We start from the raw sequence: 13,229 nt of genomic DNA, 5'->3' as shown, positions 1-13,229 counted from the left end.
AATCCGCTTCAGCCGCTTTGTTGCAGAAGATAAAGTTGCATTAGAGGCCTGCGTTAAAAATGTTCATAACGTGTTGTTGCATAAGGCACATCTTCATTCTTTACAACATGGACTTTGTTTAGGCAGTATAAGCTGTACGAAACTGTACCACAGTGATATTTTATTTATCAAGCAGTCTGGCTAAGAGACAAAAAAACAAAAACATAATCTGTTCTCTGAACTTTATGTTCTTCTTCATATCTAATCCAAAATCTAATCAAGAGCAGAGACATCAGACGCAGGAGTTCTTAATCTTACACCCAACAGGACAGATGGCTCCTTAATCGAACCCCAGGGGCCACAAGAGCCCAGACAGCACTTCAACATGTGCAACGTGACTTGATTTGACTTTATTTCTATGATTAAAGACTCAAGACATGTAACAAGAATTTATAGCTCAGATTAAACTGAAAAATATATATATATATACATTTTAAATTATGTTTTAAGGAAAATATGAAGTAAACCAAACCATGATGTTCCTCCACCAGGGGGCGTTGTGCACAAGCACATGCTGAATTAACTGGTTGTATGATTAAACCGTCTCCTTTTGACATATAATCGTACAATAAGAGTCCAGCTGTCATTAAATTGTTGACAAAATAAACTTTTAGTGCTATAAAGATTACACGTATTGTGGACCGTCAAATTAGCAGGACTCTCTCTCTTTAAAAGTTCACTCATTACGCTCGTGGTTTGAACTTTGACACCGACCAGATAGCAGACAAATCAAAGCAGCAGCACTCTGGCTTTATTACTGATCAAAAGGCAACTGGTGACACTCCCCTTCCCTTGGTGGCAGTGGAGAGGACACGCTTCAGCACCATGCGTGTTTAGAGAGATTTCCATCCGGACATTTCTTTCTGAAAACAGGTCAAACAGTAAAGTTTTCAAGGATGAGGCCTCCAGTGGAAGTCAGCGTGTTCCTCCTCTCTCTCTTGGCTCCCGCAGTGTTGTACACTTTGAACAACGTCCCTGCGCTTCAGGAGTAAGTAACCTTAACTTTGGCTCGATGTGTGGACGGATTGCACAAGTTCAGCAGCTGATTATGGTGCAGAAGGACTTTTGCGGTTTGTGAGGTTTCTTTAATTTCCCTAGGTTAAATTCTCAGTAGTTTTTAGTTCGTAGTTTTAAATCACAATTCACTGATGTTTAAAAATAAAGTTAATTTAATTTAAAAGTCCATCTTCATCAAAAGAATCTCATTTCAGCCATAAAAAGACACATGGAACCATCTTTACTTCAAAATATGATTTTATTTGGATCTTTAAAGAAAACTTGGCTATTTAACCCTTAAATAAAACTGCAGGGGTTTTTTTATAACTGCATTTGACACGTTTGACTACAATGAGCTGTTCAAAGGGAGGTGGGAAGATTGAGCTCTCTTAGGGAATGTGTAAAAAAGTGTGTCTTCAGGTCATCCAAACAAAATGGAGAACCAACAGATTGTGGAGTTAATTAAATGGTTTCTGTTTAAGCCTGGCTAAAATCCTTCTTTTCTAACCTCCCCTTGTCTGCTTAAAATATGAATATGAAGCTCATGAAAGATAGGTTATAATAAGGATGGCTTGTGCTTTTTTGTTTCTGGTTAACCTGCTGATTATTTTTGTGACCTAGATGAAACCAAAACGGGTGATTCATATCATAGTATTTCTGTGCATGCAGTGAAATCTATAAAAGCTTTTTTGTCCAGAACATCAGTTCACAGTTTATTCATCAGTATTTATATAGAAAAGACACATTAGAGCAGAACATGTTTACGTCTTAAAACCTACAAGCACTGAACGTTTTTTTGCTTAAAAAAGTGATAAATGATCAATGTAGTTACTCTCATGTCACACTTATTGTTTCTGTTCAGACCTCTTCCTATCCTCGGAATGGGATTGGTTGTCCTAGGATCAGTTCTTCTTCTCCTCCTCCTCGCTGTGGGACATCAAACCAAAGTGGACCCTTTATTCTATGGTACCAGCACACAAACAATGCCTGATTTTTAAATTTTTAAATGCTCTAGCCCCCCCCCCACCATGGAACTTCATTCAGAAAAAAATAATAAAGGACAAAGAACCAGAGCCTCAACCAGAGGTGACTGTGTTATACCGAGGCGCAGAACAAAATTCGGTCAAATGGTCCTCTCTGTAAGAGGAACACAATCCTGGAGTAACTTACCACATCGCATTAGAAACTACGACAATTACTCATCTTTTAAAACCAATCTTAAACACTGGTTAAAAACAAATCAGACATGTACCCATGTTTAACCACTGCTCCCGGGGTGTTTTTTAGGTCTATTGTTCTGGAACTATGGGGTAAAATGTTTGTTGTCTTGATCTTGTCTATCTGTCTTCTGTTTTGTAATTGTCCATTTGTATAATTTGTCATTGTGAGGTTTTAAAGTTTTTTGTTTTATATTGTCTGGAACCTGCCTTGGGACTACAGCTGAAATTTAGCAGTTATGCTAAGTCCGGCACATTTACACTGATGCTTAATACATCAGTGTTGATGAATGTGCACTGTCCCAACTCAAATAAACCAATAAATGAATGAAACACACTAATATTTGTCAGTGAAAAGAGAGCTGATGTTTTTCATCGTTCTTTGCTCGTGTGTCCAGTGTTTGCAGAGTTTTCCTTCACCTGCTTGGTGGGCCTGACTAATGCTCTGGAGCAGGACAGGTTCATCTCTGGCTTTATGGGCTTCTACCTAAAGATGGTAAGAAGCTCCACATTCACAAAGCAGCAATTTTCCTCTGAGCATATGCTTCAAATGGTCCCCTGTGTGAAAATGGCCAATTCTTCACCTCTCCGTCCATCAGAATCTTACAAAGTAAAAAATCTCATTTTTCTTGCATTGCTGTGTTTTTAGGGCGAGCCTCATTTAAGCACCGCCTATGCTGTGATGATGTCATACTGGGAAGGCATTTTTCACTACCTCCTCTTCCTCATTATCATCCACCGCATGTTTAATGGGTAAGTGTCACCATAGAAACCTGGACTGCAGAGTGTCCAGTGAGTCTTCTCCTGAAACCTTTTGATTTCCTGTCTACACAGCAAGTCATATCGTAGTCTGGGTCTGCTGTGGGCCGGCTCGTCCATCGCTCATCAGATCGTGCTCATCCCAGGAGTGGTGATTGGTGAGAGCTGCCTACTTCATGAACCCTTTCAATGATATTATCATCAACATTGTTTATTTATAGATGAATAATTTATTTGTTTGCAGGTAAATATGGGTCTAATATTAAGCCAGCCTTCTGGAGGAACATCCCCTTTATTGTGGCTCCTTTCTGGGCGGCCTCAGTGCTCTTCAGCCGACCCAGAGAAATGCCAATCATCACAGCAGATAAGGTCGGTTTCAGCTCTGAGGACATTCAACATATTCTGTATTTCTATAAAATAGTGGAACCCCAACTACATTCCCTTCTTTCAAGATCCTTCCACCAAACTATTTTCAGAGGAGTTCAAACCATACAGTCTTTACAGAAAACAAAACAAATCAAATAAGTTTCCTAATCCTGATGAGGAAACAATCCTGTAATATATAAGATTCCTCCTGTAACCCCTCGTTCGGGCCTGGACCTTCAGGTTAGGAACCTCTGGGCGAGGAGATTAACTGATTTGTTCTGAACTAGTAAAATGATGATTTCACAGATTGATAGATGATGTAATTCTTGTACTGAAACTGATATTAGCCTGTCTTTAGACATTTTTTCTCCATCCAACTCTCAAACAAGCACCAAGATTTATTTGAATAGCGATAGATACAAAAAAATAGATAAACTTGAAAATGCACTAGACCTCGTAAATTATAGTAGCACGTCCGATCAAATAACTATTTTATTAAGTACATGGAAGCCTTGACAGTGTTTATAATGCTCTCCCAACTAAACGCATTCATCAAGGATCACGACACAGATATCATATGACTGAAAAGGATGTTTCCAAACCAACCAGCTTCTTTGAAAAATGTCTGTGACAGCAAAGACTAGATAACATATTTCTTTGTACAGTAAACTCCACTGGACATAATAAATAACACATTAAACAGATAGGTATACACAATTATTTGAATTACTTGAATTTCCCTTGGATCAATAAAGTATCTATTTAGAGGAATGAACGTCAAATATGTATAAAGCACTTCTTTTCCTTGTTGGTATTTTCTAATGTGCAAGAATTCACACTGTGTCCACACCTATATAACCTTGTGAAGTTTTCAAAAGAAAAACACACCTGTCTTGACTAGATTTCAGCTGAGCAGAGGAAAAGTCTGTTGCGTCGACCTGTCGACCTGCTTTTGTCAGTGCTGTCGCTCGGAGCGATGGCCTTCACTGTTTTCAGAGGCTTTGTGAGTAAACTATCATCTGAATGAACTTCCTGATAAATGAGGTCCCATGTAGAGCAAAAAATACGACAGCTCCCTCCTCCTGTACTTCTCCAGGTGGTGCTGGACTGTCCTCTAGATGCCTGTTTCACCTACATCTACCAGTACGAGCCCTACCTCAAAGACCCTGTGGGCTTTCCAAGAGTTATGGTGAGTCTAGTATGGAGAATGACAAAGCAACACTGAATTAAACCAGATGTGCTGTTAATTGTTGATATTTTTTGCACTATCCTGCAGATGCTGGCATATTTGTTTTATGCTCTGCCCCTGCTGATTGTTTTCCTCTACGGTCTGAAAACACCTGGATGCAGCTGGATGTTAGACTGGACCATCTTCTTTGCGGGGGCCATGGCTCAGGTTATTTTTTGTTACTATTTTTTGTGGGGGGGAGGGGGGGTGTCCTCGAGAGAGCAAGAAATAGCATGAATCTGACTTCCTTCTGTTTTCCCAGACTCAGTGGTGCCATATCGGAGCATCTCTGCACTCCCGCACTCCCTTCACATACCGAATACCAGCTGATAAGTGGTGGCCTGTTATCACCCTGAATGTGCTGCTGGCAGCTGTGCCGATTCTGCTCGCTGTGCGCTGCCATACCATCCCTGCTTATTTCATGAAACCAGTTCCCAAAGGACAGACTGACAAGGAGAAGAAGAAAAAGTAGACCACACACCGTGGTGCAGAGGACTGTGGAGGAATACTTCACTTAGTGACAGGGCTAATGTTTCCTGGGGACTCTTGGTTGGCACACAAACTGCATTAAAGACCCCATTTTTCATCCCAGAGGAAATCTAAAAGTGTTGCTTCCTGAGTCAACTGTTGAAAATCAGTCACCTCACTCAGCAGCATGCTCCCTGCATGGACTATTGGACTCTGATAAGAAGGCTGTCGATGGAGGTGAGGACTGTGACTCATGCAGACAGCCAATTGGTTTCTTCCCAAACTGAGACTATTGACCTTGAACCTTTATGTCAGTCATGTTTATAGATATTTAAGTGCACAAATCCTCACTGAAACTCCACAGCTTCAGGCGTTTTGTTTTGTCTGACCAGCGGTTGAAAACTTATATTCAATATGTAACTTAAAAAATAAAATGTTAACCATCCTCCCTTTGAAAAGGGTGAAGCAGAGATTTTTTTTTTTTTTGTAAAATAAAAAGAAATGAGGCATTAAAACTTACTTTCTTCCGTCATTTATTTTCATGTTTTTTATTTAATCTTACTCAATAATGGATGCTGTAATTAATTCACAAAAGGAGTGGTCTGCTTGTTTTACTGAACTATCTTTTCACGTATCAATCATAGACTGTAAATATTGCAGGTACCGTATGACTATGATCTCATTGTCGCTGATGTTACCGGGCCCTTTGTGCAGCGAACGGCTGCCCCAGTTTAGTTTACTGTCAAGCTGATAACAGGTGAACTCTTGTCAGTGAGCTGTCACACAACAGTACAAAGGATCACATGAGGCAGCTGTCAGCTGGTCATGACTTAAAACCGTTTTTGTGCCGGATGCCCTGGTGTCACTTTCACATAAAGAAACAAAACTGTCTTTATAAGGCTGCCTGTAAGGTCATAGCCTTGATTTATACTTTTATTTATTTGAGTGTAATGGTGTTTTTTTAGTATGTTAATACTTCAGCACTAAATAAATGTACAAACAAGAGAAGCTGTTGAAAATACAAAGTAGACATAGCTTACACAATCTACCATATTAAACAAGAAGCAGTCAGTATTCATTATGGTATAGGATGAAGCCCACACTTATTTGCGCTAGCCTAAATCAGCTTTTTATCCACATGGTCAACATAAGTAAAATTATATTGCCTCTATATTAGGCACAGGTTTACTTCATACTTTTTGCTAAATATTGAATGCTAACATGCTTTTTTTTTTTTATAGCAGCTTTACAGTGTTACGCTAACTATTCTGTAGTTTTCCAGAAGATGAAGTTAGAGGTTATAGTTATAATTATAGGTTTAACTAAGAGATTGGCATCATGGTGTTGTCAGTATGACAATAAAGCTTCTTATTCAAACGTTTGGGTTTGATTGTGGCAACACCAATGTCTCTTAATGTAATTATAATCACTTATTTGAGATCGAGTATTAATGTATCAACAATCAGACAAATAGTAGAAACTGAAAAAAAAAAGTTTTTTGCGTTGATAATAAAAAAAGGGTCAGAAACATTGCTTATTTTTTCACTTTATTAAGAATGGAATACAACAGCAGGACAAAAAGTCATAAGAACACCAAAAAAGTGGATGAACGATCGAATATCAAAGAGACCAAAGGACAAAAAATATCGACATTCTACCCATCCTGTAAGTTTAGCCGTGCAAAGATCGAAAGAATTTCACAAATCAGATACAATCAATTGGTTTTCTTTAGTCTTGTAAATCCCACCCCAAACTGTCCATATCACTACGACATATTCATTAGCTTCAAGTGCTTATGGGGATATGGGAGGGTCTGTTTCATTGGACAAGGTCCAGCTATCAATCAGCCAATAACAAACACAACAATATTTACAATGCAGAGATTAGAGGCAATCAAAGGTTTAATTTTGTTTTATGGTTAAGATTTGAACTTTAATACTTTTGTAGAAAAAAGATGCTCTATCCACTCTTTGAAGTATAAGTAAAAAAAGAAAGCATATTCACTAGCAGATTTATAATAAATAGTAACATAACATCATGACATATCAGGTATTAGAAAAAAGCATGTCAGGAGAATAAAAGAGACGAGCTACTCAGACACTCTATGGAAAAGTAACAGCTACAGTACACTTAGAAAAAGCTTAGGGTTACAGGGGCTGAATGCTATCTTGCTTCAAATACATCTGTGCTTTGTAAACAGAAAACTAGGGTGAGAGTCATTTTTCATGTAGAACAAGCAAACCCTTTAGAAAAAAGGAAGTGACTCAGCACTTTTCTAAGTTTCTCTCTTACATGCACACACACACGCTTCTGTCAGTGTGAGGGACTGAGGGACGGGTTTAGTTCATAGACAGGAGGAGGATTCACTGAAGGGAGATGTTATGTAGGTATTAATAACTGTTAATGAGATAGTATTAGTGTTCGCATGGACCTTGGTTAGAGAGAGCTGGGTCAAAATGAAGCGTCAAAACACCCAAACGAGGGGCGCAGAGATGAACTGTGTGTTAAGAGTGAGAAAACCTTTTTCATGAAGAGGGGTAAAGCTATAGAGAGCAGGGTGAGAAGCAGGGAAGTGTTGTGAGGAACTACTGTCTGTCATTATGGACCATGTTCAGCACCTAAGCATGGCAGATGTGTTACTATTTGGTTCAGTAGTAGCTCTGTGCGTCCAATCGGGCCTTGTGTCCCTCTCCGCCGTGTCTCCGGTGGCCGCGGTGCTCATGGTGCTGATTGTGGTGGTGACGTCTGTATCGGTGAGACCGACGGGCTTAAAAAAGAGGATAAGAAGTTGGTTTTAAGAAGTGCATGTACTGTAATAGATGTTCTCAACAAACATCATCTGGTTATTTGATAACAGTTTTCCATGGCATGCTTATTCTGTTAAATTTAGAGTATTTGAATGTGCCAAATTTAGGGGACTGGGAAAGCTAATTTACAAGATTGAGATTTAAAAAAAACCATCATAATAACCATAAAAAATAATGATTAGGTCCCCAGAACAGCAGCAGAATTAAAGGCTTATCAGATAAATCAAATATGTATTAAGATCAATTAAATAAACAACGATTATTATAAAAACAATAAAAAAACGATGAACGTGTTCATCCATTTAAATGTAGGCTGAGGTGTTCATATTTTTCACCTTTCCACACATACTATGGGTTAAAGAAGACATTCAGCACTCACACTTTGTGCAGATGATTCTTGGTCTCTCCCAGCTCCCATCAGCCCGGCAGCGAGCAGTGGGGATGTGGCGCTGGAAGAAGCCTTCGGAACATTGATAGCGAACCACTGCATGGATGTCATAGTGAGACCTCCGCCGACCTATCAGATGGGCGTTCTCTACAGCGGGTGGGGTCCCACACAACACTGGAGAAAGAGAGAATTTCAGGAAAAGGATTGCATGTATCTGGACATTTAGATGTTAGGCACACATACTTAAGTACAGAAAGTATTAGTTGCATTTGAATTTAATCACAACACAAATCAGTGGTTTGTTTCGCCTCTAGATGGCAGTCTTGTGTATGTGAGTGATGAGCAGAGCTGAGGCGAGTCCAGGAGGAGGTAATGGGTTTCTGCAGCAGACATGAAATAGAGCCGAACCACAAAACCATGAAACCACAGCCACACACACAAGCACTCTTAACACGCTTAATACCTCCCGCCCTTTTTCTTCTACTGCTTTCCCTTGCTTAATATGCATCCTGCCGTACATAAGAGCTTACTGCTTACTTTCAGATCGGTTGATTTGGGTAACAGAGGGAAGGTGAGTGTATGTAATAGGAATGCCGGGCATAAAGGGCTCAGAGGAATTTTCTTCCAATCATATTTGTTGTGAACAGGGTAGTAAAAGGTAATAACTGCAACTACTGCTGCCGGGGTAAGTGTAAGTGAGCTCCAGGGAGGGAGAGAAGGCAATAAGAGGGAGATTGAGATTGATATTGCTCTCAAGAATCAATACAGGTTGGAGGCTGAATCACAATCTATACTTAAGGTTGTGGGGTTTTTTGTCCATTTCTTGGAGCAACTGCTGTTGTGGCCTTTGACTGAAAAAAGTTCACCCAATATGAAACAGCTACAGAAGTCAGAATAATAACTGACACGTCGTGAGGAAGAAGGGTTCTCTACACCAAAAAGCATCACATGAAACAAAGGGTGCTGATGACTAACATGTAGCCAGCTGGTCAGAGATGACAACAAGCAGAAAAACTGTATAAAGAAAATCTCTCCTCGTGAAGTAATTGCAGCTGAGGACGTTACTGCAGACCGAAGAGTAGTACCTGTGCCTTTCTTGCAAATGTATGGCAAGTTGTAGTTGCACGGCACGTCGTTCCACTTGCCGTCCTCGTGGGCGATCGTCACAACACAGTCCTCTCCACCGGCAAAAAAGTTGTCTGGTTGGCTCTCCCTCCAGTTCTCATAAACCTGCGTAACACACACACCAAATAAAGGAAATCAGATGTCTTTGCTTGCATTTGTCATCACCTTCAGAACAGAAATCTTCTCTTATCCTGCCTTTTATTGGAGCAAAGAAGATTGTTTGAAGATCATTTGTGATAAAAGACAGAAATAGAGACACAGCTCTATTTAAACATTATGAATCAAAAGCTTTGAAGGCTGTGAAGAGGTTTTTTTATTTTCTTGCAATAAGTGACAAAAAGCCCTTTATGAATACAACATTTTCTAACATAGAAGAACTGTTTTGGCGTTCCCCCTCAAATTCTTCAAACAAATCAAAATTGATCCATCTGTGGATGAAAATTAATCTACAAGGTTTTGTGTGCGCTGACATATCTTCAATTTCACAGATTTCTTTCACATTTGGCCAATCACAACACTTTATCTATTATAGGCGGTGTTAAAATTCCACCAAAGCTTTTTCTCAATCAACAAAGTAGCTGTATATTTTTTGAAAATTGATTTTTAGTTTGCTACTAAACCATGTTGTGCCATATTTTCTCAAGCTAAAAGCTATAAACCAGCTTCTTTATTACTGCCTTTTTCTATGTTTCTTTGGTTGAATACCTGGAATGTATCATTGAGGTCTCCTCTGCTCATTCATATCTTTTTTTGTTTTAAATACATATTTAAAGTTACGTTTTTAATAGTTTGCTTGGTCTTTTTATTACAGATTTGATCGTTTTAGTCAGACTCTTTACTTTTTAATTTTATATTGTTGTATTTTATATCCCCCTTTTACAACCTGAGTACCTTACTTTGTTTCCTTTTATGTTCAAAAATGTCTTCAATAACAATAAATCCCCCGTGAATCCTTGACGGTAGGAACCAGCTTTACAGCCTCGAAGCCAAACACTAGCTCAGAGGTGTGCTTGCTCTGATTGGTTAGCGTCTCAATGCATTGTAGGTCTGTACATGATGGTAAAGCTCCATGAAATCAATAAATAAGACTGAGACGTCCCAGGCTAATTAGCATTTGCTAATTGGTCTAGCAGTGGGAGTGAGGCTATAATTAAATGACACTTGAATCAAAGTCTGATGACACTTGTGCGGTTTTGCTTTGATTGTTGCTGATTTACCCATTAATGTGATAAACAACAAACTGCAACCATTAAAACAGAATTACCAACATGGCAGCAGAGTTTAAGAACTGATCACTGACCAGATCGTTGCTGTCAGTCCACTGAAAGTCGTCCTCCACTGTGCGGTCATTCAGTCCGATCCAGGCGTTGTCATGACCCAGACCTGTAAGAAACAACAGGGCAGCTAGTTTCTTTAATCCACTAATCTATTTCCAAACTTCTAATTAAGTTAGACCCTTTAACTTACAGATAATTACTGACAGCCTCTCGGCTTCTCCAACTATTTTTACACTTCCGTCTGATTTTCAACAAGCCCTGAGGTTTGTTATGGTTAAAGCTAAAAGAGGTATCATACAAGTGTTTGCTTGTTTGAATTTTTATTGGGCCTCCGTCAACCTGGGTGGGTGGCTGTGGCTCAGTTGGTTTACTCTTAACCGGAAGGCCAATGATTAGATCTCAAACTCCTGCAGCCCCATGTCCGATGGGTCAAATCACTTAACCCCAAGTTGCTCCTGTTGCTTTGTCGGCAGTGCAAGAATGTGTATGAATGTGATTTGCTACTTCTGATGGTCAATTTACAAAGCCTATGCCATCATTGTGTGATTGGTTGTGAATGGGTGGGAGAAGAGTGTGACACATGCGCATGTCCATAAACCTCCATTTAACTGTCTTGGTTTTTATGGATTCAATCCAAATATGTGTTGTATTTTACTGACATGGACAAAGAGTCTTTTTGTCATGTTTTTGGTTGCTGGTTCTGGTTTAATATTTTAGTGGTCATAAAAATGAAACATTTTTAAGCAAAATACATTACAACTACAACTCAACCCTCATTGATACAGTATTTTTTGTAAAATCATAGTTTCCCATTGTTAGTCTACCTGTCTTTTATCTATCTTGAATAACCCCCAGTCTTATACTGAATTGTTTCATGAATGCATCATTTTATTTCTGATATCTTTTCTCACATTTCCTTGTCTCTCCCTGCATCAGACAGTAAACTGTTGGTCGTTTACCCTGCTTCAATTTAAGACAAAAAAACCCAAAACTTTTTTGCTATCTTTTTCTGTTGTCTTAATATGTGTACAGTTGTGTAAAAAACATAATGAAACAAGGCACAGTTTGGCAGAAAACACACAAACCATTGATAAAGTCCTGCTCAGTAGAGGAGATGATGCTGCTCAGGTGTGCGCTGTGCTCTCTGCAGTCCTTCTCTGCATCCTCCCAGGTGTGTCTGTGGGTGAAGTACCTGTGGAACAACGCAGTGAGTGAATATGCAAATATTTCAAGTATTATGCAGCCACACACTGATACAGAGCGCTGCATTAAGTGTCTCATATAACTCCAGGGTCCAAAAGAGTAATGGAGATAGATGAGGCACCTGTGGTTAAATGCCTGTTATTCATCGATCCTACCTATAGCAGTGGCCATGAAACTTCCTCCAGCCGTGCTCGCAGCCTTCAATGTCTGTAAAAAATGAAGAGAGAAAAAGAGGGGGGATGATAAGAGTTCAAATAATTTTTTAAAGGAAATGTAAGGTTAATGTACGAAAGCAAAGTAAGATAAAATCTGTGTGAGATTGGAGGAGAGAGGAAGCTTTTTTTAATGAGCGTTCCATCTCATTTAGCAAATAAAGACTAAAATATATGATATCGGCTTCTTCCGAGGCTAAATACATGAACTGTAATTACACAGGCTCTTTTTCCATTCACAGCACACGGAGCCCTCTCTCTGCATTATTAGTATTCATTAATAACACCAAGACCTGTGGATTCATTTATAACTCCAAAGGTTAGACATTCATTAATTCTCATTACTGCTAGTGCACACACGCACGCACACACACACACACACACACACACACGCACACACACACACACACACACACACGCACACACACACACACACACACACACACACACACACACACACTTTCAAGCAGGACAGATCTCGAGCTGGAGGGGGAGGTGATTGAGATTAGTGAAATGATGAGTCAGTGTTTGAGTGTGCGTGTGCATGTTGGTGGGTGATCACTGCTACCACATAAATGCAGGTACATTTCTTGCTATAGGCTCAGGAGACTAAATTTCCTTTTTATTGATATATTACAGACTGTAAATTATTTCTTCATGCGGTGATTGTGCCTCAAACCTTCTTAGGTACCTTCCAATTACCTTCCATAAATCTGTCCATTAGGCTGCCTGTATCACACTATGTCACGTCTGCCCTACTGTCCAGCATAGCCTGTTTTATATAGTATTAAAACACCCACTGTCTTGATTGTTACTTGCTTACTTCTTTAGCATACTAAGCTGAGCATGGACACCGTTAAAAGGAGGAACAGCAACAACGAGCAGCACCTCTATAGTAACAAGTTTTAACTCGGGAACTCCTCCCAAATACACATTTAAATTTGCACACATTTGCACATTTAAAAAAAGGTCATATTATACCAGTGAAAGTCATTTTTTAATGTCATTTTTTGACTTTGACTTTGAATTTGCTGTTGTGATGAACTTTCAGGTTATGTCGCTTTTGTCCCAGTAGACAAAGAGGGAGTTGTACCTGTATTTGTTGCTCTTGTTCATTGCAGGTCTTTCATTCTAGTGTTATGAC

General features: G+C 39.3%; 2 protein-coding genes across 2 annotated transcripts in view; one reads left to right on the top strand and one right to left on the bottom strand.

The window, feature by feature from the left end:
* Positions 1–606: 606 nt before the first annotated feature.
* LOC306826386 (transmembrane 6 superfamily member 2-like) lies at positions 607–5,603 on the top strand. The gene is made up of 10 exons (XM_079347683.1): positions 607–1,027; positions 1,898–2,001; positions 2,651–2,748; positions 2,902–3,005; positions 3,087–3,169; positions 3,256–3,380; positions 4,279–4,380; positions 4,474–4,566; positions 4,654–4,773; positions 4,868–5,603. The coding sequence occupies exons 1-10, from the start codon at positions 936–938 to the stop codon at positions 5,075–5,077; spliced, it is 1,131 nt and encodes a 376-aa protein (XP_079203809.1). The 5' UTR covers positions 607–935; the 3' UTR covers positions 5,078–5,603.
* Positions 5,604–6,607: 1,004 nt separating this feature from the next.
* The window catches only part of LOC306827560 (neurocan core protein-like), a 43,042-nt gene continuing 36,420 nt past the window's right edge, over positions 6,608–13,229 (bottom strand). Inside the window, exons 15-20 of the mRNA XM_079349466.1 lie at positions 12,029–12,080; positions 11,756–11,862; positions 10,694–10,776; positions 9,354–9,498; positions 8,260–8,442; positions 6,608–7,840 (exon numbers count right to left, since the gene is read on the bottom strand). Of these exons, the coding sequence (XP_079205592.1) occupies positions 7,722–7,840; positions 8,260–8,442; positions 9,354–9,498; positions 10,694–10,776; positions 11,756–11,862; positions 12,029–12,080 (689 nt within the window). The 3' untranslated portion in view covers positions 6,608–7,721. The remainder of the gene's footprint in view (positions 7,841–8,259; positions 8,443–9,353; positions 9,499–10,693; positions 10,777–11,755; positions 11,863–12,028; positions 12,081–13,229) is intronic.

The sequence above is a fragment of the Symphodus melops genome, assembly GCF_947650265.1.
Source record: "Symphodus melops genome assembly, chromosome: 7".
Classification (NCBI taxonomy): domain Eukaryota; kingdom Metazoa; phylum Chordata; class Actinopteri; order Labriformes; family Labridae; genus Symphodus; species Symphodus melops.
The sequence above is the reverse complement of the archived record's forward strand: the minus strand, read 5'-3'. Positions and strand labels throughout refer to the sequence as shown.